The sequence below is a fragment of the Sceloporus occidentalis genome, unplaced genomic scaffold, assembly GCF_023333645.1.
Source record: "Sceloporus occidentalis isolate IW3139 unplaced genomic scaffold, rSceOcc1.0.p SCAF_3, whole genome shotgun sequence".
Classification (NCBI taxonomy): Eukaryota; Metazoa; Chordata; class Lepidosauria; order Squamata; family Phrynosomatidae; genus Sceloporus; species Sceloporus occidentalis.
The window spans coordinates 3182200-3210092 of NW_028316983.1; the positions used below are offsets into that span (position 1 = coordinate 3182200).

The window sequence follows — 27893 nt, forward strand, 5'->3', positions numbered from 1 at the left end:
GCCCTCAAACACTACTCTCTTACCATCCGTCACATGCAGTAAGAGCAAAACATATTAATGTCAGCAGTTATTCAGAACTTCTCCCTCTTTGCAGGACACAGTATGTTTAAATCTTGCAAGCCAGTTATAACTATGTTAATAGTTTTTTATAACTAACATTCATAAATGGAAGAGTGAAAGAGGTTACAGTACAGATCCCCAAATACGTATCTTCTCTTCTTCGGGCACAGACCCAAAATGTGGCCAATGAAATGTTTCAAGAAACAAATAAAGTTATAACTACAAATAAAGGGGGGGAGGAGAGGCTTTATTATTATTTTACATACAATAAATCTAATTGATTTTTATTACACTTCTTTAGGAGCACTTTTACATTCCTAGACAAGAGAAATGATTATGGATACAAGCTGTAAATTCTATGGAGAGTGAAGAACTTATGACATGTTTGTTCTTTATGTACAGACCAAAAACAATGTAGGCAGACAAGGTATACCCAAAGCGCTGAGAAATCTCACTGGAAACTTGTGGTGCCCATTTTGTTTACTCCAAGGGATAAGGCTCCTGTGAGAGCACTGCTGGAACTAAGGGGGAGGCAATACCCTTAGACTGCCTTGCCCAGGAGCCATGCCCAAGGACTGGGCCACTGCTGTGAAAGCTGGACAGACCGAATTCACTAAATACAACAGGCTCTGGAGATGAGCCACCAAGTCATAGCTGAGAAGTTTCCAAATTCCCACAGAGCTGGCCAGGATCATACAAGCATGGGGTTTTGACTCTCCCATTAGCTTTTCTTCTAGTTTGCCCGCAGGGTTATTTGTTGATGAAAGAACAACATTTTGAGATGTGTGACTTCATTGTGACTTCTGTGCTAAATGGCCAAATACTATGGGCACAAATGGGCACGCACATCTGCAGAGAGATGTTTTTAAGAGTGTTTTTCCCCTGAATATCAGTGACCACATCTGTTAAGGGATGACAGGTAGGTACTGGAAAGACTGTACAATGTCTCCTACCTGTCTTAACAGCTGTCAAGGAGGGATGTGTTTGTGACATTTTAAAAGCTGCATTCCAAAGTTTTGTGCCTCCACAGAAATGTCTTCAACTGCTCTGTATTTAGCATCGTGTACCATCTGGCTCTGAATCTCAAGAGCATCTTTTACTAAACGGAGCTTGGGAAAGAGAATTAAGATCTAATTATACAGATCAAGGCAAACATTTTGAAAGTAAACTCTTCTGGGAAGGCCCATTGTATACTTCTTTTTCTAAGCCTTAAAGGATCTCTCTGATGCTCCAGTCCTCAGGTAGAGTAGGCAAGTCTGATGCATCAGCTTATCAGGGCAAGTCTGCAAAAGTCTGAGTTTAGTCTGCTCCTTCCTGATGTCTTGAATTATAATTAAAGAAGCCTTTTGCTCTTGCAACTTCTCTTCCATCTCCTCCAAATCCTTCCTGAGAGATTTCTCCAAATCCATGGAAGCAAGCAAGGCATTGATCTGCCTTTCCTGTTAACACTAAAATGCAACTGCTAGTCTAGTTCTCAGGATTATGTATTCTTCCACAGAAGCCCAATGGGATAATAGAATCCAAAGACATACAGCTGAACATTTGCCTACCTTACCTTTGGATGCACAACTGCTATACCTCAATACATAAGCCATACAATCCTTTTTTCTCTCTCTGAACAAAGGAAAGGGGATTAAACACCAGAGGGAGTTAAAGAGAAATGGGATTGATAAGAACGATAAGTTCTTTTACATTGTGAGAGCTAAAGCTTTCTCAAGAAGAGCCTGGCTTACCAAAAATAAAAAGGAAAGTAATGCCAGGGTCCCTCTATGCAATGAAACAGCAATGACCAATGAGACCTTCCTTGCTTAGAGGCACACAAACACCTCCATGTCAAAGAAAGGAGTATTTTTAAAGACAGCAAACCAGTCCTGTTCCACAAACACACTTCAGAAATTCAAAGCAGCAGGGCCTATCTGAGCTTCTTTCAGCTTCATGAGGCACCATGCCAGCAAGATGCCTTTTGGAGTGTCCTTAGTCAAGGGAGTGTCACAAACCACAGACAAGGTTCGCTTTGGGAAAGGTAGCCCAGAGAACATTGAACAAGGACAGGAGGCGGAAACCAGATGCGTTAAGAGTATTTCTAAAATCAAGCAAGCTCTCGTTCATTCATACATACATGTGTGCGCACACACTTACACAGCAAGGCCTAGGAAAGGAGGGCTGTTAAGACATTCATAGGAAGCCAGTGGAAAAAAAATTCACAGTACAATAGTCAACATCAACTCTCTCCCCGCAAAAATATTAACAACTGAATACTCAATATACAACTGTTTTAAACTTACAAACATAACTGCCAAATGATAACACAGGGGGCATCTTCTTTAGTCTTCTGACTGCCCAGCACAGCAGCATCTCCCCTTCCACACAGTGTTGACTAACTCATAGGGCAGCTCTGAACTTCAGAGTCTTTCTAAAACAGGAGCTCTGGTTCAAGCCGCATCCTCTGAAGCTGGCACAGTCCTTTCCCCTCCAAACTCTACTCAAATCTAACCCCATCTCCATCTCACTGGGTGGATTCATGGCTCAAAATACTGAAAAATCTTAACAGTTGGGACAGGATGAGAAGAAGAGGCAACTCTGGTCAAAAACCATTCTCTGTTTCCAAAAGAACATTCTGTCGTTGTTAGAACAGCATGATCCTGTAACTGTTTCATGTCCATCCTTTTCAATGAGAGAAATGAGAACCAGGTCTCAAGGATTCACACCTGCCATGCTGACAGTGGTTGGCAATAAAGCCCTGGCCTTGAGAATACACCCGGAGCAATGGGGTCAAGTGGGTCACACTGGAAGTGGAATGGCGAGCCGAGGGAGATTGCTAACATAGAACTGGTGGCTGGTATTGGACAAGAAGCCCCCTCCTTGGTCCCGACTGAGGTCTCTCAGAGTACCACCTAGAACAACTCTTTCCAATCCTTGTAAACAGATAAAGGATTTATTAAGTTTCTATTGCTTTTATTCTAAGGAAGGGAAATAGAGCAGGGTTTCAAAAAACCCCTTTGGTCTGCATTTCTAAAAGGAAACATGTCTAACTAGTAGTGAGATGCTAATTTCTCAAACTAATTTCTTTCCCATTTCCTAGACATCCCCACCTTACCCCTCCAAAAGAGGGGGAGAAATAGTTCCAGGAGGGGGGGAACCAACAGTTATGATCTGCCATGGCTGGGTAAATCCTCTTCTCAACCTCTCTAGCTTTGTTAACATCAAGAAGTCCCACAGAGTCAGTCCTGCTGAGATGACCTTTGGCTCCAGTCCAAAAGAGCCAAGTGCAGCAAGAGCAGCGTAAAGGGAGGGAGAGGAGGGGGCAAATGTGGTGAGGGGACTGCCCTCCTTGTCGTGGTTCTCACTGCTTCTAACACATACTAATATACCTCATGCATTTCTGATTCCTTAACTAAAGTCTCTTTTCCTCGTAGAAATTGCCAAGGAGAAAATAAATCGCATCATGCAGGGCAGAGAGGTCCACCTGGAACTCACCCTGCTCAACAACCATTAGTTCAGTTCCAGAGCGGGAAGGGCACTGCTTCAGTTCCAAAGGAATCCTTGGTGAGTTTGGCCATCAGTTCCCCTTGGTTCTTATTTGCCTTGGTTCTCGAAAGGCAAAACGTTACCTGATAAGGAACTGCTGGCGTTACTTGGGGACCAGCCCACGGGACTGAGGGTAGAACTGAGGGCCTGAGCTGCTGGAGGAAGAGCCCCCAGATTTCTTTCCAGTTTTCGGCCTGCCAAAAAGAGGAGAGGGAGGGGATCAGAAGAATGCCAGATTTTAGCTTTTATTTTTAAAGCAAAACTTAGTAGGAACATGGGTAGAGGATTTTTTGGGAAGCCTCCAAAATGAAGAATACAAGCAATGTTGCAGATCAAAATAATAAATTATTGATTTCGTACTGCAGAGGAAAGCAACTTTGCAAGGTCCAAGTTCTCCTCAGACACCCTAAACACACACACACACACACACACCTCACAAACTCTGTGGGTTATGAAGGATAATTCTACCAAATCTTTGGCCTGCTTTCTTGCCAGTTTTAGGCTAAGGAGAGATCTTTCTTCCAAACAGTTTTGAAAACAGGCCAAGCAACAGCATAATAACCCCACCCTCTACAAAAGCCGCTCTGATAGCCTTTAGGGCTGAAGGACAGGGTATAAGTACTCTAATAAATAAATAAATACAGACAGACAGCTCCTAGAGAGTGTCCAGCCTTTTCATTGTTTTAAAAATTGGTTGGTTTGAAGGAAGCAGGGAGGGGGCATGCTGGGGCCCATGTTGGGTGCACTTTGTGCACTTCTGTATTATAGGATAGTCTAATGTTTTCCTGTTCTACAATTACTACTCTCCTATAAAGTTATCTCCTTTGACACAGTGGGCTGTATCTTTAAATAAAACTAACCAGGTTCACTACTGATAAAGAATCAAGAAGATTTGCATTTCCCTCCAATCGCTGCTTACAGATAAAAAGGAAGTATGCCAACCTTACCCTATTTTCTCTGTGGCCAAAACATATTTAAAAAGTGTACATCTCTATCACACATCAGCTTCTGTGCAGAAACTGTTTCCCCAAATTTACGTGGCCCAAAGCTTCTGCCCAAACCTCCTGCTTTAGGGTGTCGGCTTCCTGAATAACAGAGCTTCTCCTTTCTAAGAATAATCAAAGCTCACCTGGATTTTGATTTCTTGTTTGAAGTACTCTCAAAAGTAGAAGCATCCACTTGAATCTCATCTTCATCCTGCAAAGCTGCTTCCAACGCTGCCTGGACTTTAGGAGCGATGGCTGGGCCTTCATAGTCTCTGGTCGTCCGGCTAGGCATATCCAGTTCCAAAAGCACAATGTTTTCTGCCTAAGAAATCAGAACCCCAACAGTTTGGACAAAGATATAGAAACCACAGTAGGCATCTTTATTATTTATTAACACAGTCTAAGCACGCGATGTCTCACAGGGTTAGGGTCATGTCTGAAACATAATCCATGCCCCAAGGAGTTTCCACTCAATAATTCAAGGCTCTAAAGCAGTGGTTCTCAACCTGTGGGTTGCAACCACTTTGAGGGTCAAACAACCCTTTCACAGGGGTTGCCTAAGACTATCGGAAAACACATATTAGGAACTGAGACAAAAATAATTTAATGGTTGGCAGTCACCACAACATGAGGAACTGTATTAAAAGGTCACAGCATTAGGAAGGTTGAGAACCACTGCCCTAAAAGAAAGCGAGGAAGAAGAATGCAGAAGTGATGCTGGAGGACAAAACTATGGCTGAAATCTTGTTGGAACATTACACTAGAGTAAAAATTGGGCCACAAGTGGATGTGGCTTCTCAGAAGTTGCATGGTCTTTAAGTCAATCTTTCTGCAAGCACAGCCACAGCCCTCTCTCTTACTTTTTTAAAAAAATTATTAAGTTTTATCCAATAACAAACTTATAAACAGTAGAAATAACAGACCTTGGGAATGAGCAAAAAGAATTTCCACCCAATAATGCATTCCTTCAAAGTTGTAAAAAAACCCAGAAAGGAAAATCATAGATCATTTTGCCACAGTCGAGTGGTCAGTGTTCAATATATCCGTCCAAAAACCAGCTTGGTGCGAAGGTGGAGCAAAATGATATATTGTTATTGACATAATCAATAAAAACAGACCAATCCTCAATGAATGTGTGGGCCTTTTTTGTCCAGACCCATTCTTGAAGGAATAGGAAAGTTTTTCTGACAACCATGTATCCCAGACCTTTTTCTACGAGTTTTCAAGTAACAAATGCCCCGTCTTCCAGCATCTTGCAATTTCAGTTTTAGCTGCAGAGATTAGGAATATGATGAGTCTCTGGTGTTTTAGATTACTATTGGCTTTGCTGAAGATTGATAACAATGATAAGGACATACAAAATTTCACTGGTTGCTTTATAATGTCTGATATCTGCATCAGCATTGCATTCCAAAAAGCACTGATCCTAGGACCTATGAGCCACATGCGCGTGTAAGAACCTTGAGCCTTAGAGCCTCTCCAACAGTATGGTGAAACATTTTTCAATATCTTTGAGAGTTTCATGGGGTTAAATACCATTTGTATGCTGCTTTTAAAGCACTCTCCTTTGCAGCTGCCGATCTTGATTTATATATGGAGGAGGACTAGATGCTTGACCAGATTTCCTCTGATATATCCATATTTAAATCTAACTGAGAGGTTATTCTGGCAGAATGATTTTTACCATTAAGTGGAGTGTATTTGATTTTGTATATAGTGGGCGCCCTTGGAATGTCCCTTATCTATAAAGATGGATTCATAACAAGTTGGGGGTCTAGAACTATAACCTTTTAGCAGGATGTGGCGCCTCTCTCTTACTTTTAATATAGTGGTGGGGAGAGCTTTAATTAAGCATACAAAACAGAGTAACTATTTTGTAATTGTTGTATGCCTTCACGTCATTTTCATCTTAGGCTGACCCTAAGGCGAACCTATCATGGGTTTTTCTTGCCAAGATTAGTTCAGAGAGGGGTTGAGAGAGTGTGACTAGCCCAAGGTCACCCAATGGTTTTCATAGCTGAGCAAGGATTTGAATGCTGATCTCAAAAGTTGTGGTCCAATGCTGAAACCACTGCACCACAATGGGTCTCAGAGTAACTACACCATCTGTACTATGCTAAAAGTGTACAAGATCCAGAGATGTAGCTACTAGAAAGAACAAAATGGGAAGGCACTCTCCCCAAATAATTCCACCCTGAAAATAAAATTTTACTTCAACCCACAATTTCTAGCGTTACAGCAACTTAAACTTCATTTGAACCTTTAGAAATAACTGTTTAGGCACCCCAAGAAACAGGTAAAGCGACTACAGGAAAGTGAACACAGCACATAGAAGAGTTCTCAATGTAAACTATTTCAACGTCTCACTCGCTGCAACCATAGAAATTTGGGGAAGATCTCAGCCATATATTCCTGTTCATCATACTTGAGCCTTATGAGAATGAGGGTTGAGAATGAGAAGGTTATGCCAAACGCTTCACAGAAAAAGGTGTATTTTGATAAGAGACTGGAGGAGATTTGGAGGACTTCTGGAAGAGTGTTGTGGATATGAGACTCAGAGAAGGAAAAAAGGAGAACAGACTGTCACTAGGTATTTATTACAATATCTGAAGCCCCCTTTGTGGAGGAAATCTCTCTAAAGTACAATTAAATAACAGTATTAAAAATATAAACTGAAGAAGGACAGAAACAACAGTCAAAACAAGTACAATCCTGCCATAGAAAAAACTCCTAAACCTTGATAATGTGTAGATTCCTTTCCCACACTGATCATGATTTTATATTGATCCTCAAAAAGTTTACCTAAAATAACCTAACATTCTGAGTTGTAGCTCACCCTGTATCGGGTCTCTGGTCGGACCATCATGGACATCCGAGCGTGTTGGCTCAGGGGTCTCTTGTATCCCACTGCTGACACTGGCCTTTTCATCATCTGTTGATTCCTGATGAGAGAAAAGGGTATCAATCTTTTCTGTGCAAGCAGACCACTTCAATCCCACCCAGTTTTGTTTGCTAGTTTAAAGTCCATCCCTACAATATGCAACAGTTATATTCTCCTGTTGTCCACACTTCTCTTCACATAAAACTAAGGAGACTGAGAGGAAATCTTCATGTTATTGGAAGCAATGCTTGTATGAACACAGGTGTGTTCTCCAACCTGCCATTAATGCTCAAAACAAAAGAGAAGATAGGTAAAAGCAGGAAGGCCACCAGGAATAGAAAAATCCCCAACATATAATTTAATTTATTGGTCACCTTTATATTGCACCTTTTCTCCAAAGAGCTCCAGGTGGTATACAGAGTCCTTTGCCACCTACACTGCCAGTGTGGTGGTGCTTTGAATGTTTGTTATTTATTTATTTATTTATTGGATTTATAGCCCAACTTTCTACAAATATGGGAGTGTTGAACTATGGAGAACATGGTTCAAATCTCTGCTCAGCCATGGAAACTTACTAGGTGACCTTAAGCAAGTCACACTTTCTCAGTGTAAGAGGAAGGCCACGGCAAACCACTTCTGAAGAAATCCTGTCCCTAGGATAGGATCATCATCAGCTTTAAGAATGTAATTATTTCTTCACACAATTGAAACCAGAGGTTCAGTCATTTATTGTATTCTCTCATTCAAACTGAGCAGCAGAACAGAGGAGCACACAGCATGAAAAAGGAAGGGATGAACCCAGCAGTCCTGAAGTGGTCCCCAGGTCACTAGCTGAGGAATATGGGACTACGTCTGGATTTATTAAACCCTTACTGATCCACAGTCTTTAGGAATGGGTTGGACAGACTGAAAATCTAATTACCTAAATTCTACCATCCCTCTTTTCCCAAATCCTACAATCAAGGTCAAAAGGACAACTCACTCCAAGCGGGTGATAGGGTGCAGTTTCCACTGGTCTTCTTCCTCATCAAAGAAAGATCTGTTCATAATCTTGTTTTTCTCTTCCAAAGGAATAAAATTTTCAATAATCAGGTGTCTGTGGAGATCAATAAAGGTAATTAAAGGTGAGCTATGTGAACAAGCCCCTGTGCTATTTGTTAGGAACAGTCATCCTGTTACATTGCTTCTCACTCCACAGTCAGTGAGCTTTGAAGCCCATTCGCAAGCCCTGGGCTTCCACAGGGAACCTACTTTAGCTTCAATTCCCGCGTGAGCTCATTCTGGGTCTGCTCCAATTCTTGCCGTTCTTTGATGTGTTCTTCTTGAAGGTCATGGATTTCAGCCTTCACAGCCTGCAGCTTAGAAAACAGCTGAAAGAGAAAAAGCAGAATTACAGGGTGTGGCAGTCCTTGCCAGTTTGGCTAGTGATGGTCTGAAGGGTCAAAGCACCTTTTTGCCAAGCAGTAACTGAGGAAGGCTCCACTATCTTCTCGCCGGGGGGGGGGGGGGGGGGAGAGAGAGAGTGTGTGTGAGTGTGAGTGTGAGAGAGAGGCAGGGAACATGACAGCTTTAGTGAATGCACAGCAGAAGGGCTTAGAATACTTCTTTTTAAGAAACAGGCAATGAAGCCCCTGCCTTCCTTTGCTGATTCTCAAACAGGAAATAGAGATTCACTAAAGTCCCCAGCCCTCAAACAACCCCAAATCTTACAGTTTAAAGTATCCTTCAGCTGAAGAAACAATTGGATTCATTCAGTTAGGGTAACTAATGCTGTTATCTCACACACCCCAAAAAAAGGAGGTGGAACACCTAAAAATGTTCTAAGAAGTGATTAAGAGCATGCACCATCACTTCAGGTTATACCAAATGGCAGTATCCCAAATAATAGAGCCATAAAATATTACTGACAAAACTCCTTGTATACTTACAAAATTATATTGCAAACTTAGATATATGTTTCAACATCTCATGTCAACTGCATATGTGAAGAACTCTTTCAAGAATTTGCAATGGCAATTGGTTGTATTGTCACATTATATGATACAAAAATTGGGGGGGGGGGTTGTTGAATGGAATATTTTCTAAACAGACAGGCCAAAATAAAGCTGTTTCAGGTCAGTTTGGAGGTGTGCTGTTTAAATTATGTGGGTGTCCTAAGAGGCCGGAAGCCGTGCCAAAGCCATGGTCCAGTCCTAGGGACTGGAGTGCAGCTTTGGTGCGGTTTCTGGCCTCTTAGGTCACATGCATCATTTAAATAGCATACCTCCAAAGTGACCTGGAGCAGCTTTATTTTGGCCTGTCTGTTTGGGCCCTAAGTTTGTGATATAATTTTGTGAGCATTCAAAGATTTTTGTCAAGTAATATCTTATTAGTTTGTTATTTGGGATACTGCAGTTGAGGTGGGTGCTAACATTTTTCTGGTTATCCCAGATGGCAGCCATAATCGGGGCACCTGGGTCCTCTGGAGCTCTTAGGGCATTAAAAATAGTTTGGCCCAGCCCCCTGGGCTCCAGAGCACACTCAGCCCTGCTGTCAGCCCTCAGGACAAGAAAAATGAGTGCCATCTATGGCAAAGTTCTCCTGACACGGCTACTTCAAAAGGAAAGTGGTGTGTGTGTGTGTGTGTGTTAGACACTGTAAGACAGATTTTGGCTTAAATTACACTAATGTTGTCCATCTTTAGGGAGCCTACTCACTTTTTTCAGTTTTTTAGTTTTAATGTCCACTTCTTGCTGCAGGGAGCTATATGTCTCCTTCAGCTCCAGGGTCTCTTCGTCTCTGCTTTCCATCTGCTGTTGAATTTCTCGTTCCCGTCGTTTCTGCAGGAAATTACAAAAAAACGCTGCCTCATCTAGCTCCTAAATCACTTTTGCCGTGAATTCAGCATTGTTGAGCTATATTTCAACATTCAGAGGCAGGGAGAATACTCATCATTCACAAAAGGTATTTCGCATTTCCAAACATATGTACACAACTACTTACTCCTTTTAATGAAAATATTATGAGACTCAAATCCACATGAAGGATTTGCTTAGGATAAAGAGTTATCCCCTGAATATTTCCTTAGACATTTAAATAGATAAAACAGGATTACTGGAAAGCAAACATATACTTGACAGCAGCCTTACCTTACTAACCCTTACTCTAAATATCAAAAGGAGTTCTTTCTACAAAGCATATGTGACCAGAGAGATGTTCAAAGGATCAAAAACTCAGAAATGAAAAAGTTGAGATATACCATTCCATGGAACAGTTTCCCCATTTTTTGGAATACCTGCAATTTTTTTTACTTAATAATAATAATAATAATAATAATAATAATTTATATTCCGCTTAATCTCAGGGAATCCAAGCAGATTACTTATATTTTACTCATTTGTATTTTATTTATTTTTTATTGCTCACAAGTATTGAAAATAGAATTCAAGATCCTCACACATTAGTCAAGTTAATGGAAAGAAAAATAACTATTAGTTACTGGGAACACCCCTGGTAATCATCATTCAAATTAAAGGGACCCACAAAAAGAGCAGTACAAGTACATAAAACCTCAGTGTTCAAAGGATGTATAGCTTTGAATACCCAAAGACAGAGAAAAGCAATGGGTGAAGGCTCTAATCCTCCTGCCCTGCCTGTGGGCTTCTTGGAAAAGCATCCTGATGGCCACTGTCAAACTGGGGTGAGCTAGGCCAGTGCATCTTAAGCTATCTGTTGGTAGGGCCAGCCATTCCCCACCCCATGTGTGCCAGGGACCAGCACTATATTTGTGCCTACTGGTTACAATTAGTTCTTCTTTTTCTGAAAGCTCAACAGGAACTGGCTCAGGGATTGGGACCAGTCAAGGAAACAGCACTAGCACTAGGATGGACAAACTTTTGATCTGACCTCTCAGCTAGAACAGGCAGAATGTGGTCTGACCTCTCAAGGCCCTTCCTGCATCCACAGTGCTCATTTTTTTCAAAAATAGGTTTTTGATCCATAAGGGAACACCAAAAGATGTGAATAGTTTCCTAGAACTTCTCTACACACTCTAGAAGCAATGCCTTCACAAGGAACTCATTCTTCTGTCTCCATCTCACCTGCTCAGCAATCTCTTGCCGCTTTTGTTCCAAGATCTTCTGCTGCTCATTTGTGTGATCAACAATATTTTTCCCTCCTACAAGCAGTTTACTTTCCATTGCCTGAAAAACACAAAGGTGGGTGGATGAGGGATCTTTGTAACCCAAATTAGCCTCATGCAGCCCCTCACTGCTCCTATTTTCCTCCAAAAATGTTTTTGTGTTTGTTTATTTATTTTGTACAATTGCCACTGGCCACCAGTTCATCTTGACCAGAAACTTCTATTCTGACTCAAGCTCTTTCCAGTCACGCTGCCAGAGGCCTTTTCTTAAACTGGACCTACTAGGCACGGAACCTAGAACAATATACTATGCAAAGCTTCATATGATCTACTATGGCCCTTCTAAAACAAAATAGCTATGGCCCTGCCCCAGTCGTATTTCATTAATCCTGTATTGGTTTCAAAAATTATAAACCACTCTTCTTTCCCATTTCTTAAAAGTAACTTTAAATAGGTACTTATAGTTGCCTTAAAAAATCTTATTGCTATAAGCAGATGGCTCATGGTGCAAATCCCACTCACCTCCGGTCCACTTCACTGGTGCCTCAAACATTCACAAGCAAGTAAGAGACAGAGCACAGACCTGCACCAAATCATGCGATTTTTCTCCTCCACCATTTAGTGACCCTACACTCCTGTAACCATAACAGTAACTAAAAAGTATAGTTATGTAGCAAAAGGAGTGCAGTAATCCCTCATTAAGTTATGACTATAATGTAATGTTGTTATGCTTTCATTATTGGAAAAACAAACTATGTACAAATAACCTGTTATTTAAAACTAGTTATTTCAAAACTGCATCTAAGGGCTTGGATAAGGTTAACACTTGCTTATATTCCTTTCTTAAAATTCAGGCATTTCTGTTACTTATCCCATAAAACTGAGAGTCAGAATACACCACCATTCATCCTAAATATGTCTGCCTGAAACTGCTCAAAATGTGAACCTATTTTATACTGTATTCATGAAGCTGGGAATTTTTGGCCCTATACTTGATAGGTAAAAATAATGTTGCTGGTACTATGGAATGCTAGCACAACACATTTGCATTATGTGTGTGTGTGGAGGGAGTCTATTGTATCTCAATAGTGTATTTTAGTATTTTATATTATTGAATAGTTATGTTTCATTTTGTAATTATTTGTAAAGGACCATGCACCCGGATGATGCTATATAAACTATAATAAAAGCTTCTATGAGAAAATGCCAAAATTTGGGGAACCCCTCAGCCTCTACATGCCCGATGGTTTTTAATCTTTAAGTCTTGCCTAGAAAGTGTGCTCCTGCTCCAATTTCTTTGAAGTGACAGAGCTCAATAAAAAGCCTCTTACCTTGATTTTGGCCCCCAATTTTTCAGCTGCTTCTTTCTCGCGTTTCAGATCTTCCATCTTCTTCTCCTTCTCCTTGAGCAACCTCATCTTCTCCTCGGCAACCAAGCTGTGATCCTCCAGGATCGCCCTTTTCTCTACCTCCAGCCTTTCCTGTTGCTCTTTCCAATAATCATCTTTGTTGCCCCTTTCTTCTTCACCATCTTCCCCATCCTCATCCTCATCTTCTTCCTCATCCCCTGCACCAACACCTCCCTCCCTCCTCTGATCTTTCTTCTTCCTCTTGCCAACAGACCGCCTCTCCAGCTGAGCCTTGAGCCGTGCAATTTCCTCTTGAAACTCCCGCAGCAGGGCATCCTTGGGATCTTCATTCACTCTTGGTTTGTTCTTGATGTTTTTGGCACGGTTGGCATATCGCAAAGTGGTGAGGGTCTCATCCACATTATACGAGGCGGGGCCAATGTTAGCCACCATCACAGTCTTGGCATTGCCACCTAATGAGTCCTGAAGGAGCCTAGTCAGTTTTGAGTCCCGATAGGGAATGTGAGTGCTTTTGCCATCCACGAGGGCAGATATGACATTGCCCAGAGCCGAGAGGGAGAGGTTAATTTTGGTTGCTTCTTTCAATCTCTCTCCTTGGGCCCCAGTTTTAGACTGACGCTCACTGCCTGCAAGGTCCACCAGGTTAAGTTTCCCTACACGTATGTGGTTCTCCCCATCAAGCCCAACTTCGCTGCATTCAATAGTGATGACAAAAATGGCGTGGGAGCGGGAGCTGTGCTCGTTCATATTGGTGGCCCCCACTGAGCGGTTCTGGTTCCCCACGTTCATAACGTGCTCTATTTCCTTCACGCTCTTTGTGACAAAAGAGGACAAATCTTTTACATACACTCCTGTGTCCGGCCTCTCCTTCAGCTCGAGTCTCTTGGACTGATCTTTTGATAACAAGTCCCTGATTTCTTCTTGGTAGATCTCCAAATAGGAAGCCCTTACCAGATACTGCTGGTTCTGAGACCGGGAGATGTGTGTGAAGATGTGATCAAAGGAATTGGGGATGACCCCTCGCTTCTCAGGATCACCACGCAGTCCTTCCATCGTGTATGTTTTCCCCGTCCCAGTTTGCCCATAGGCAAAAATGGTTCCATTGAACCCCTGCAGCACTGAGTCCACCAGAGGCCGGAAGGTCTCATCGTAGAGTTCAAACTGTTTTGAATTCCAGTCATAAACAGCATCAAAGGTGAATGTCTTTGGCAGCTCATGAGAAGTTCCCTTGGGATTCTTCACTGATACTTGCCCTAATTTGACATCAACCCCCACCACTTGTTCATAGGAAGCCACTTTCTCTTTGCTGTTCATTGGTCGGCATCGCACCACCACTCTGACTGACTCTGAGCACTTTAACTTCGACATGACAACTGGCAGGGGCTAGGGGAAACTCAACTCACAGTGGAAGTAAGGAGGCCAAGGTTTTTTCCAAACCTAGAAACAATCAAAAACAATACTTGAATACCATGATAGACAGCAAAGGCAAGTTAGACTCTCAAAATTCTAAAGTGTAAGATAATAATAAGTAACCATGTCTCCCTTGGAACTGCTGTCAGATGCAACTGCAATAAAAATAGCAACATATAAGATAGATCTTTTATCTAAGTGGAAGAAAGTGTTTTCTTGTTCTTCTCTGATCATTATTTTGTAACATTCTTTTTAGCTTTTATATATATACATTTCCTGGACCTCTCTCCAAATATTTCATTAAAAATATTAGAAATGCTATTTTCGAAGATTAGATCAACCACAACCATTTGCTTGTTTCAGAAGATATACATGTGCAAACATTTGCTCACACCTGCTAATAACCTGTTCATACATTCTTGAACCATCAAGAAGCTCAACCATCTGGTGGACTAACATATCAGTACAAAGGAACATAGTGCAATAGGCATGTCTACATGTATATGCTTAAAAATAGGGTATCACAGCACACACCTTTACCTGTAAGAAAAAGAGATTCCACCTAAATATTCAGAGGAGCTCCTTGACAGCAAGAGCTGTTTGACAGTGGAACAGACTACCTCAGAGGGCAGTGCAGTCTCCATTTCTGGAAGTCCTTAAACAAAGGTTGAATGGTAATCTTTTGGGAGTGTTTTAGTTGTGTTTTCCTGCATGGCAGAGGTTGCAATAAATGAAGCCCCTTCCAACTCTATGCTCCTGTGATTCTAGATACTACTTCTTGTTTTTTAGAGGGTGATGAGCATTTGGTAATGGCTTAGTAATGGAGATGAGCACTGCTGCCTATGGTCAGACACGATTTGGCAACCTTGTCAACGGAGAATACCTTTACCCTTTTTTAAGCAGTTGGTCACACAGTCACCATCAAAGCAAGCAAGTCAAATATCAGCTTCTGCCTGGTATAAGCAGAGTAACCAAGCACAGCAAAGCACAGTGCATGTCACTTGTAGGTATTGTTATTTATAGTTTCCCACTACTCAGTTTGGCCTTCTTTTCATGTGGTCCTTGGAATGTTGTTGGACTAAAACTCCCATCAGCCCTAGCCATCAGGCCAAAGGTGAGGAACTCTGGGAACTGCAGTTCAACATCATCTGAATCATAGAATTGGAAAAGACCTCAAGGGTCAACCAGTCCAATCCTATTCTGTCATACGGGATCACACAATCAAAGCACCCATGACAGATGGTCATCCAGCCTCTGTTTAAAAACCTCCAAAGATGGAGACTCCACCATCTTCCGAGGGAGTATGTTTCACTGTCAAACAGCTCTTAATGTCAGGAAGTTCTACCTAATGCTGAGGTGGAATCTCTTTTCCTATAGTTTGCAACCATTGTTCCTGGTCATTTTCTCTGGAGCAGCATAAAACAAGCTTGCTCCATCCTCAACATGACACCTTTTCAAATATTTAAACAGGGTTATCATATCATATCATATATCATACCATATCATGGCAGGGGGCTGGACTGGATAGCCCTTGCGGACTCTTCTAACTCTATGATTCTGTCACCTCTTACCCTTCCCTTCTCCAGACTAAACCTATGCAGCTCCCTAAGTCACTCTTCATAGGGTAAAAGCTCTATGGCACTTCCAGTACTCACCATTGGCTTTGCTAGTCAGGGCTGCTGGCAGTTGCAATTCAACAACATCTGCAGGGCCGCCTGATTCCCATCCCTGTTATATACAGAAAAAAATGTGGAGAAAGAAGGTAGTGTTAGTTATCTAGCATCAATGCAGCCAGCTTTTTGTACCTGGAAGTAAAATCTCTGCTCATTACAGAATTTCTTTGCCCCTTCTTTCTTTGTATGTCCCAGGTCCCATCCCACCTACACTGCAACTGCACTGCCCCCAACAATGTTTCAAAACAGCCACTGCTCCTTTTTGCACTCTGTATCCTGACTGCACCAACCAGCCCAGCATCTATAAACACTCCCAGCTCAGGCATAAAGACTAGGTTACATGGTGATAACCTGCTGAGTTTCAAAAGAACCACCACCACATTATTCAGAACAAGGACCCCTTGCAAAGGATGCCAAAAAAAAAAAAAAAAAGGCACAGAGATTTAGTAGGTTGACCATGATCTCTTAAACATTAGACTCTGGAAAGTTGCCCTAATAATGCCTTTCCCTTTCTTCACCCTTAAAACAGTTTAAAGTCATCTTCATTAGTCTTAATTAACAACATAATAAAACCTAAAAGGGACTTATGGTTGCCAGGAAACTGCAAACTCTGGCCAGAACAATGCTGGCAAGAAGAACAGAGTCTCCTTGATGCCCCCTCCCTTCCCCTTCCCCTCCATCCCAAATAATGGGCTGTAGGCTATATTTCAGAGGAAGGGACTGGCAAACACCACTCTGAATACTCCTTGCCTATGAAAACCCCCAAGAAACATTATGAAGTTCAGAAAGTGACTTGAAGACATATACAGTGGGCCCTCCACATTTGCTGAGGTTAGGGGCACAGGACCCCTGTGAAAACGTAAAAAAAGCAAATAAAACACACTTTTTTACCGGAGAGACAACTCTTTAGGAGGGATCTCTAGGTCCTCCATCACAACTTCTACAGTCAACATTAGCCAGAACATAATACAGTCGCCCCTCTATTTTCACAGACTTGGTATCTGCATCCCTCACCTGTTCGCGGGAGGGAAATGGAGGGGGACAAAATGGGGGGCACGCCACCATTCAATATTGGCTTGAATATCGGCAATTTCGGCTTGAATATCAGCGATTTTCTGTTTTTGTGTCCAGAATGGATCCCCCACAAAAATACAGGGCTACATCATCATCATCATCATCATTCTTATTCTTATTATTCTATTTATTTATATGACACCTACCTCCCAGTATAGGGACTCAAGATGGCTAACAAAATTTAAAACAATCTAAGTTAAAACAGTACGAAAGATTAAAAATACGACGTTTAAAAAGCAATTAAACAATTTCAAAAGATTAAAATCATTACATTATTAAAATTTAAAATTCTTTTTAAAAAAAACTCTTACAAAATAACCGTATACAGCACCCATGTCAGTGTGCAAAAGCTTGGCGGCATAAACTGCTTGAGAACTCGTGGTCTTAAGTCGTTCCAAGCCTTGCTTCATGTCCTGCAGGGAAACAGGCAGCCAGAACAGGACAGATGCTATGACAAAGACAGTAGCCAACAGACTCACACTACTAAACTAGTCCACAAGTGGAACTTAGTTTTATCAATGTCTCACCAATATGGCATTTTCCCTCAGTGCAAGGCTTAACCTTACAACATGTTGGTAAGCATGGGTGCAGGTATCCCTGAACTCTGGCCAGAACAGGTACCGAGTACAGCGAGTTGTAATACCTTAGTAATTAGGGGTAATCCCTGTCACAGGGCAGCTCTCTGCAATGACTATGGATTAATGTGAAAGGCCTCCTCAGAGGGTAGAGGCTTCAGATAGACCTGAGGCCCATTCGCACTACAGAATTATAACGCTATGATCCCACTTTAACTGCCATGGTTCCATCCTATGGAATCATGGAACTAGCAGTTTAGAGAGGGGGATTTAAAATTCTCAGACAGTGTGCTCTAGTGTCTCATTGGACTACTGATCCCACCTCAAAAATTAACATGTTCCATGCTGTATAATGCTAAGAATAAGGTTGGGTAAGGAGTGGGTTTTCTTTACAAAATATGCCATCAAGTGAGAAAAACTGTGGTTCTTTTGCTCCTTTTAGATCTCCAGCAATTTTTCATGCCCCTGGCCACAGCATCATTCTGGACCATCTCTGTGAGGCAGGGACAGGGTTTTAAGGTGGACTGGCTCCTATCTGTGTGATTAATCCCAGATAAGAACACTGGTTGAATGTGCCCTAGTCCTATGGCTGCTGAACAATGGAGAGCTACAGGACATTCTCCTTTGTTGTTTCATAGCTATACGAAGGCTGTATCCATACTACAACAATTATAGCACTTTGATACCACTTTAGCTACTTTAGAACAGAACAATACTATAGCTAAGGGAAGTGTAGTAGAGAATTCTGAAGTTCCTCATCAAACTACAAAGCTCAGAGTTCTATAGGATAGAGCCATTATAGTTAAACAGTATCAGTCTGCTATAATTGGGCAGTGTAGATGCAGCCAAAGCCGTTAGGACCATTCATTAGGTGATATGGAGCAAGGTGTCATCAGTGTATGGCACCCAATTCTACTTCTCTGTAACATCTGAATCAAGAGAAGCCAAAAACACTCTGACTCAGCACCTAAATGCAATTACAAGCTGGATAAAGATTAGCAGAATGAAAATGAATCCTGCTGAAACAGAGATTGTGTGACTGGACTTTCCCAGGTTCAGGATTTAGGTTGTTTAGTTATTCTAAATGGCGTTATAGTCCACATAAGGATACAGGTGCCATAGTTTGGGATAGTCCTAGATCCATTTCTATCACTGAATGCCCAGATGATCTCAGTGGCATGGAACATCCATTACCAGCTTTAGCTGGTGCACCAACTAAGTCTTTCACTACACAGGGATTGCCTGGCTACAACAATTCATGCACTGGTAAGTAACTGCATGGCTACTATATATGTGAGAGGCCCTTGGTTTGAAAAGCTACTGCTTGCTTGAAAGCTACTGCTAAAGCAGGATGCAGCAACTAGGATACTTACTGGTGTACTGACCTATGGACATATTACACCTGTACTGAAAGAATTACACCGGTTGCTTATTACTATATATACCTGTGTACAACTTGCTGTTGTTGTTGTTGTTGTTATTGTTATCCTACCCTTTCCCCAAAACTGGGACTCAGGCTTACAAGATTAAAAACAATGCAATTAAAAACATAGAAAAGTGTTGCATTAAAACAGAATGAAATTATTACAATATTAAAACAGACTGCATATAAAAGAATATAGTTAAAAAGTCAAAAGTGTTTAAAAGAATACAACACCCAGCCCAGTCTTTAAAAACCTTCTGTTTTAAATGCCTATTATTAACAAGGAAACACACACAAGCTAGAAGAGGGTGCAGCAGCTTGCTTTTGCCTGAGCCTAGTGGGAAGGACAGGGTTCCTCCGTTACCTCCATTCTCCTGACAGTTGACTTAATTTAATTGCAAAGAACCTTTGCAGTTTGTAGCACTTGATCTCATGTATAAGTCGAGGGAAGGTTTTAGGGCCAAAATCATGGATTTTTATATGACCTGTAGATAAGACGAGGTTAGAATTTAGGGGAGAAGGTTTGAACATCAGGTTGAGAAGGAAGGAAATGGAGGGAAATGGAGTGATCCCTGGTCAGAGGAAATCCAGAGAAAAACGGAGAGAAAAGGTTTTAACATTTGATTTAGAACTGGATGAAAATCACCTCTTTCACACACATACTCCTGCCTGGGCAGGAAAACACTGCCAAGACAGGTAGAGCGGGGCATCAGGGCAGGACCTCTTTCAGGACTTACCACATATACTCCTCTATAAGTCAAAAAACCTATGTCCAAAAATTGACCCTCAAATGCCAGGTCAATGTATTTATGGGTCACTATGATGATGTGATAGCAGCTCTTTCGGATTTCCCCATCTGGTGCGGAGAGGAGTTTATTTCTCTCTTGCGCCAAGCTGAAAGAGACCTGGTGACTGATTGATATTGCTGTTTGTTTAAGAGTTCATCTCCCGCCCAGACATCTGGCTGAAAGGAAAGCTGAAACGATGAAGCAAAAAGCTTCAATGAGAGTCTCTCTTGCCATACACACACTCAAGGAGCCCCCATTAAATACAATGGAACAGTAAAATAGTGTCGCTTACATAAAATAGCAAAATCAAGGTTTGCTTTGTGAAATGCATATATATATATATATATATATATATATATTTAAACATTTTCAAGCCATGGATGGTTGAATCGGTGGACAGAGAATTCATGGATATGGAGAACTGACTGCATGTCTTCCTAGAAGTTCCAGGAGACACTTTATTGGAGCAGAGAAGAAGTAAAATCCCCTCAACCTATCCATGGTCATGGCAAAATCCATAATTTTGGCCCCAAAACATGACCTCGACGTATACATGAGGTCGACTTATAGTTGAGAATATAAGGTAAGCATTATTACTGTACTGACCCATATATAAGTCGACCCCAGATTTTAGGGTCAATTTTTGGGCATACATTTTTCGACTTATAGTCGAGTATATACAGCCACATTTGAGGTTTTGCTGGTACAAAGCCTAAACCACCTCAGGACCAGGATACTTACCAAGCCACCTCCCACTGTATGAGTCCAGTTATTCCCAAAGATATTCACTAGAGCACTTATGGGTTGCCCCACAGCCAAGAGAACACTGTCAGTCAAGATTACAAAGACAGTCCCTATTCAGCAGGTGACCTCTACCCTTTGGCACACTCTCCCATGAGTAATTTGACAGGTAGAAGTGATGTCTAGTAAAAAACCTCTTTGGAATGCAGTTATTCATCTCCCTGGCTAACAAAAAATATTTCCTTCACTAAATGTACATATTCATAGAATCAGAGAATTCCAACTAATTCCAATTACAGGAGCTCCAGAAGCAGGAATGAGCAAGATTTCTATATTAAATTTTGGATACTTGCTACCATCCAAAACAGATGCTATTGAGTGAGATGGGTCAGTGGTTTCACTGGGCAGAAGGCAATTCTTTGCCCTAAGTGAAGGGAGGTTTTAATCTGTTCTCATAACTGTAAGGACAGAAATCAGGAGTAATAATTATTATTATTATGGGTCAATTTACACAAGCGTACTCTTGTATCGATATAACTGAATTTTGTGAAGCAGACCAACTATTGACAGCTGGTGAAGAAACGGAGGACAATGTTGATTGGATGTACAGTGGACCCTTGGTTCGGTTCCAGAAACCCCTGTAGATACCAAAATCTGTGGCTGCTCAAATCCCATCAAATACAATGGAGCAGTAAAAAATAGTGTCCCTTACATAAAATAGCAAAATCAAGGTTTGCTTTGTGAAATGTATATATATATTTTAATATTTTCAAGCCATGGATGGTTGAATCAGTGGAAACGGAGAACCGAATGTATGTCTTCCTAGATGCTCCAGGAGACACTTCACTGGAGCAGAGAAGAAGCAAAATTCCTTAAGGTTACTGATAAATACTGTACCCTTATTTTGAAGGGGAAAAAAGTATAACACAAATGTGTACAACAACTGCACACACTAAATATGCAAATAAACTGCAGCCTACATCCCCAGAAGCTGATGCAGTTAACCATATTGACTATGCTGCCCACCCCATTTTAGATAACCCTTTATGTTAGAGCCCTGTCTAGAAACAGCACTCACTCTTATAAAATCCAAAGCAATCTGGCCAGATCCCAAATTGACTTTAATCCACTACACTCGGAGCTTCAAATTGCATTTTCAATTGGCTGCAGTACAGAATACGGGAAGCGATTCAAATCCTGTTTTCTTGGAGTACAGGATGAAGTCATGCCTGAAAAATAAGTCCTGGTACCGTTTGAAATTAAATTGATGTGGCAGTTTAATCATCAGAGAATTTTAGATGTCAGAAATGGAGGAGATCAATTAGCCCAGCCATTCTGCCTTCAGAGCCGAGAAAGGAACCCATGGGATATTTTCCAGGATCGTCTTTAATTTCATTCCAGGACCCCAAACAAGGAAGCCACGCGGCTACTAAGGAAAAGCAGAGACTTTTGAGCTCTAAACCTGGAAGGAAAAAATCCTTGCAACTGAAGCCTCTCAGATACACGCAGATATAATTGTTCCTTCCCACCATGCGGCTCTTTCAATTATGCCATCTACTGAGTGGATAATTTGCTTCCTCTCTCCGCAGATTTCCTTCTCTGAGCTGATTCTACGGCCTCCTCAGAACAACTTAAATTTCCTGATTTCCCCCCCAAATGTTACCTTTTCAGCACCTTGATCTACAGATTTCTGTGAAAGCCAAATAGACTAGAATTACATACATGCCTCAAAGAAATGTTGTTTTTGAGATTTCATTCTGAAGAGGGCTACAAATGCCATTAAAAACAACAACACCAAAGCCTTAGAATTACACTTTGGTGCCTCTTAAGGAAAACAACCTTTAATGCCCTTCAGCCTGAATATAGCTTGAGGAAAACTACCAAGTGCAGATTCTCTTCTTCACAGTCTCACTTTCCCAGATGCCTCCCTATCATTCAGAAATCACAGCCTTCCCTATGAAACCTATACATATATCAAATTCTATATGAGTACACACAGCTCTTCATCTGTTATAATTTTAAATGCATCTGTATATAAATTTGCTTTTCTTTATACAATTACAGATTTGTTTTCACTCTACTGAAAACCTTGCATACTTGCTACACCAAGAGACAAGCCAAGGAGGGGAAAACACAACCTCAGCTCATTTTGCATGTCTTCCTATCTGAAAATCACATTGCATGTACCCTTATGTGACCTCCCCAAACTTCATATTCACTGCTAGTTAACTAAGGGAAGCAAAAGAACAACTCCCACAATCAATCAATTTTGCCCTCAGTGTAATGCAATGATGGCAAAGGGTCATAAACTGATAAACACAAATGATGATACTGAACGCTACAGCAAAGTAGAGAAACTAATAAACAGTCCTGCAGAGAAATACACAACTGAAGGAAATACTGTACAATTAGTCCTAAAGAATATAGCTGAAATAAACTCTTTCACTTTTGGAACTGCATCTTTCTCCGGTACAAGGAGGAGACAAGAACCTTTCTGACCTTAATGGAACCAGTTTTGCAGCAACGAACCGCAACAGCAGCAGGCACAGCAACGATAATGTAGCTGACAAGAACAGATCAGCAATGAGGATAATACTAGCTTCATATCTGCGTTACCCAGGGTCACAAGAGAGCTTCCCCTTCAACCACTATAGAGGTGATACTTGCTTCACTTTGTACATTCGTTGTGAGTTCAATCCCAGGGCTCCAAGGTTGACTCAGCCTTGCATCCTTTCCTAGGTCAGTAAAATGAGTACCCAGCTTGTAGGGAGCAACTGGCTTACAGACTGTAAACCGCTTAGAGAGTGCTGAGTTCACTGATAAGCGATATAGAAATGTACATGCCATTGCTATATATACAACCCCATCCTATGTGCATTTACACAGAAGAAAAATGCTACCTAATGCAACACTGAGTGCCTGGGATTTCAATCTGAGATGCATGACTGAGCACCAGAAAGCAAGTGTTCCTTATGCATGAGACAACAAGCTTCAACTCCCTTTCCTGACACATTGATGCACACCTGCATGAATAGCATAAAATGCAAGGAGCATAGGTGGTGCCCAAAAGCAGCTCCAAAAAGAGATAAAGTCAGGCTGTTGATCCACTCAGCCCCATACTTTCTCCTGCAGCAGGCAGTAACTATCCAGGGCTTCAAGCAGAGAAGACCCTTCCCCATCATTTCCTCCTGTCTGATCTGTTTTGGGATTGTTTGTTTTTTTAAAACTGGGAGTATCAAGGATTAAACTTAAAACCCACTACAGAGAAGAAGGTGCAACATCTTCACCATTTTCCTCCCCTCTTTTTCAGTTTCAAAGTGCCAGGAACTACTACCATATTTCCTTCGTCTTCTGTCTTGAAATACGGAGTATTGATCCTGGAACCTCCTGCATCAGAAACGTGTGAAGTGCAGCCACCACTGAGTGAACTAGGCCTACTTCTTCGTTTCTCGAGTGAGCAGCCCTGCTATGAGCTCCAAAGCAATTTGATGACTTTTTAAATTCATTTTTCATTTTCAGATTTCAAATTTCATTCTGTCACCCTGCAGAATGTACTATATTAAGGGAGCGATCAGGCAGACCCAGCAACATCAGGGACTGCCTGAAGGAAGAGGCCCCTCCCTCCTCAACTGTCATCTTCGCCTCAGAGGGAGCGATCAGGCAGACCCAGCAACATCAGGGACTGCCTGAAGGAACAGGCTCCTCCCTCCTCAACTGTGATCTTGGCCTCAGAGGGAGCGATCAGGCAGACCCAACAACATCAGGGACTGCCTGAAGGAAGAGGCCCCTCCCTCCTTAACTGTCATCTTGGCCTCAGAAGGAGCGATCAGGCAGATCCAGCAATATCAGGGACTGCCTGAAGGAAGAGGCCCCTCCCTCCTTAACTGTCATCTTGGCCTCAGAAGGAGCGATCAGGCAGATCCAGCAATATCAGGGACTGCCTGAAGGAAGAGGCCCCTCCCTCCTTAACTGTCATCTTGGCCTCAGAGGGAGCGATCAGGCAGACCCAGCAACATCAGGGACTGCCTGAAGGAAGAGGCCCCTCCCCCCTCAACTGTCATCTTGGCCTCAGAGGGAGCGATCAGGCAGACCCAACAACATCAAGGACTGCCTGAAGGAAGAGGCCCCTCCCTCCTTAACTGTCATCTTGGCCTCAGAAGGAGCGATCAGGCAGATCCAGCAATATCAGGGACTGCCTGAAGGAAGAGGCCCCTCCCTCCTTAACTGTCATCTTGGCCTCAGAAGGAGCGATCAGGCAGATCCAGCAATATCAGGGACTGCCTGAAGGAAGAGGCCCCTCCCTCCTTAACTGTCATCTTGGCCTCAGAGGGAGCGATCAGGCAGACCCAACAACATCTTGGACTGCCTGAAGGAAGAGGCCCCTCCCTCCTTAACTGTCATCTTGGCCTCAGAAGGAGCGATCAGGCAGACCCAGCAACATCAGGGACTGCCTGAAGGAAGAGGCCCCTCCCTCCTTAACTGTCATCTTGGCCTCAGAAGGAGTGATCAGGCAGATCCAGCAAGATCAGGGACTGCCTGAAGGAAGAGGCCCCTCCCTCCTTAACTGTCATCTTGGCCTCAGAGGGAGCGATCAGGCAGACCCAACAACATCAGGGACTGCCTGAAGGAAGAGGCCCCTCCCTCCTTAACTGTCATCTTGGCCTCAGAGGGAGCGATCAGGCAGACCCAGCAACATCAGGGACTGCCTGAAGGAAGAGGCCCCTCCCTCCTTAACTGTCATCTTGGCCTCAGAGGGAGCGATCAGGCAGATCCAGCAAGATCAGGGACTGCCTGAAGGAAGAGGCCCCTCCCTCCTTAACTGTCATCTTGGCCTCAGAGGGAGCGATCAGGCAGATCCAGCAACATCAGGGACTGCCTGAAGGACGAGACTTCTCCCTCCTTTAACTGTCACCTTGTATTTTGTATTATATTACAATTTTTACTGTACACCGCTATGATCATTGCGGAATAGCGGTCTATAAATAAAACATATTATTATTATTATTATTATTATTATTATTATTATTACCAGGCATTTGTTTCTTTCCTGGAAACTGGCTGGTGGCTCGGCACCGGTCCATACACAACCAGTTTGAGAAACAGTAGCACACAAAACGATGCTTCATCCTTCCCCAGCATGTTTGGCGATCCCAGAGACCAGGTACCAATGACTCTCCCTTACACAGTGGAGATATCCATGCGACCTTCCAAATATTCCTGGACTGAAACTCCCATTAGCCCTAGCCAACACAGCCAATGGTAAAGCACACTGGGAGCTGCATAGAATCATAGAATCCTAGAGTTGGAAGAGACCGCAAGGGCCATCCAGTCCAAGCCCATTCTGCCATGCAGGAACTCTCAATCAAAGCATCCCCATTGACAGATGGCCATCCAGCCTCTGCTTAAAGACCTCCAAAGAAGGAGACTCCACTACACTCCGAGGAAGGAGTGTGTTCCACTGTCAAACAGCCCTTACTCTCAGGAAGTTCCTCCTAATGTTGAGCTGGAATCTCTTTTCCTGGAGCTTCCATCCATTGTTCTGGGTCCTGTTCTCTGGAGCAGCAGAAAAGAAGTGTGCTCCCTCCTCAATATGACATCCCTTCAGATATTTAAACAGGGCTATCCTATCACCTCTTAACCTTCTCTTCTCCAGGCTAAACATCCCCAGCTCCCTGAGTCCTTCCTCACAGGACATGGTTTCTAGACCCTTCACCATTTTAGTCACCCTCCTTTGGACACATGGCTCCAGTTTCTCCACATCCTTTTTTAATTGTGGGGCCCAGAACTGGACACAGTCCAATATATTATTATTATGATGTTAATATTATGCAGTCCAACATAATAAACTGATGGACCAGATGATCTTTACTCCTGCCCACTGAAGCGCACACACTAGTCAGAAATCACCTTTCCCCAAACCACCACCTTTCAGATGTGTCACAATACAGATGCAGCACATCAATGACAGGCGCTGGTTGGAGGACGATGGGAATTGTAACTGAATACATGGGGAACACACAGGCTGGAGAAGGTTGCTGGAGGAAGGTATCCTTTCACAAGGCGGGGGTTTTCCACCCACACACACACTCCCACCAACCATTTCCATTTCTATTTCCAAACTCATCCGCTACCATTTGTTGTTGTTGTTGCTGTTGTTATATTATGACCACTGGTGTCACTTCAAGCATTTTCTCCCCAGCATGTGGCGGGGGGTGTGGGGGGTTCAAGTTCATTCTTTCAACCTGGGATGACATGGGGGGCAGAAGGGACACGGCTGTGCCGCCTTCCCTTTCCACAGACCAAGACACATGTGTGAATCCATCCAAGCATGAGAAGCGCGAAGGGGGAAGGAGAGCTACTTCCCTCAGAGACATGGAAGAGCGGCCAGGAGGAGTCACATTATCTCAGCCTCAGAGGATCGCAAGAGCAAAGCTTGTATGAACAAATCTTGCCGAGAAATCCCCCTGATAGGGCCATCGTTGGTCAGAAACAACTTGAAGGCACACAACAAGCGTTAGCTGGATTTGTGACTGGCTGAGAACCCAAAGGGTGCCCAACAATGGCACCTTTTCATCCTGGAGAGAACTGACCAGTGGGGTGTCCAGTGGGGCTCTGTCCTGGGCCCAGTGCTATTCAACATCTTTATCAATGACCTGGATGACAGAATTGGGAGCATGCTTATCAAATTTGCAGATAACACCAAATTAGGAGGAATAGCTAATACTCCAGAGGACAGGATCAAGATTCAAAATGACCTGAATAGACTAGAAAGCTGGGCCAAAGCTAACAAAATGAAATTCAACACAGAGAAATGTAAGGTATTGCACTTAGGGCGGAAAAATAAAATGCACAGATATAGGATTATGGGGGACACCTGGCTGAATGAAAGTAAATGTGAAAGGGATCTGGGAGTCCAAGTAGACCACAAGTTGAACATGAGTCAACACTGCGATGCGGCGGCTAACAAGGCCAATGCGATTGTAGGCTGCATGAATAGAAGCCCAGCGTCTAGATGAAGGGGTCTAAGAGCAGTCCTGTGTTCGGCTGGTGTCCCTCCCAGTCCCTGACATCCCCCAGTTCCCTCATCTCCTGCCCCCTTGGTCCCTCGGCTGCCCTTCTGCCCCCGGCACTCCCTCCTCCCTCCTCCCCCGAGCTCCCCTTCTCTCCCCGCATTATTACATGCTGCCATCTTCCCTGCTGGCCACGCTTCGGAGGAGTAAGCCGCCCTTCTTCCTCGTGGCTTCCTTCCTCCGCGGACGGAGCC

At 42.8% G+C, this 27893-nt stretch overlaps 1 protein-coding gene across 4 annotated transcripts; it reads right to left on the minus strand.

The window, feature by feature from the left end:
• Nucleotides 1-296: 296 nt before the first annotated feature.
• Nucleotides 297-27893, minus strand: LOC149315432 (kinesin-like protein KIF3B). Of its 4 annotated transcripts, XM_089513444.1 has the most exons (12): nt 27809-27829; nt 19838-20076; nt 17414-17515; nt 16011-16083; nt 12907-14382; nt 11535-11636; nt 10152-10274; nt 8707-8825; nt 8438-8551; nt 7411-7516; nt 4718-4896; nt 297-3782 (listed from the first exon to the last, which is right to left on the minus strand). In XM_089513444.1, the coding sequence occupies exons 5-12, from the start codon at nt 14311-14313 to the stop codon at nt 3692-3694; spliced, it is 2241 nt and encodes a 746-aa protein (XP_089369570.1). In that variant the 5' UTR covers nt 14314-14382; nt 16011-16083; nt 17414-17515; nt 19838-20076; nt 27809-27829; the 3' UTR covers nt 297-3691. The 4 variants fall into 4 exon arrangements, with proteins under 4 accessions (XP_089369570.1, XP_089369569.1, XP_089369571.1 ...); XM_089513443.1 differs by lacking the exon at nt 27809-27829 and having other exon boundaries at nt 19838-20158; XM_089513445.1 differs by lacking the exons at nt 17414-17515; nt 19838-20076 and having other exon boundaries at nt 27809-27893.

What these genes read in the sequence shown, in the direction of transcription:
- LOC149315432 (XM_089513445.1), bottom strand. Translation starts at nt 14,313, where the DNA reads ATGTCGAAGTTAAAGTGCTCAGAGTCAGTCAGAGTGGTGGTGCGATGC. An exon ending in GGCAAGAGATTGCTGAGCAG is followed by an intron (nt 10,275 to 11,534) that starts GTGAGATGGAGA and finishes AATTTCCTGCAG; the next exon opens with AAACGACGGGAACGAGAAAT. An exon ending in GACCAGAGACCCGATACAGG is followed by an intron (nt 4,897 to 7,410) that starts GTGAGCTACAAC and finishes CTGATTTCTTAG; the next exon opens with GCAGAAAACATTGTGCTTTT.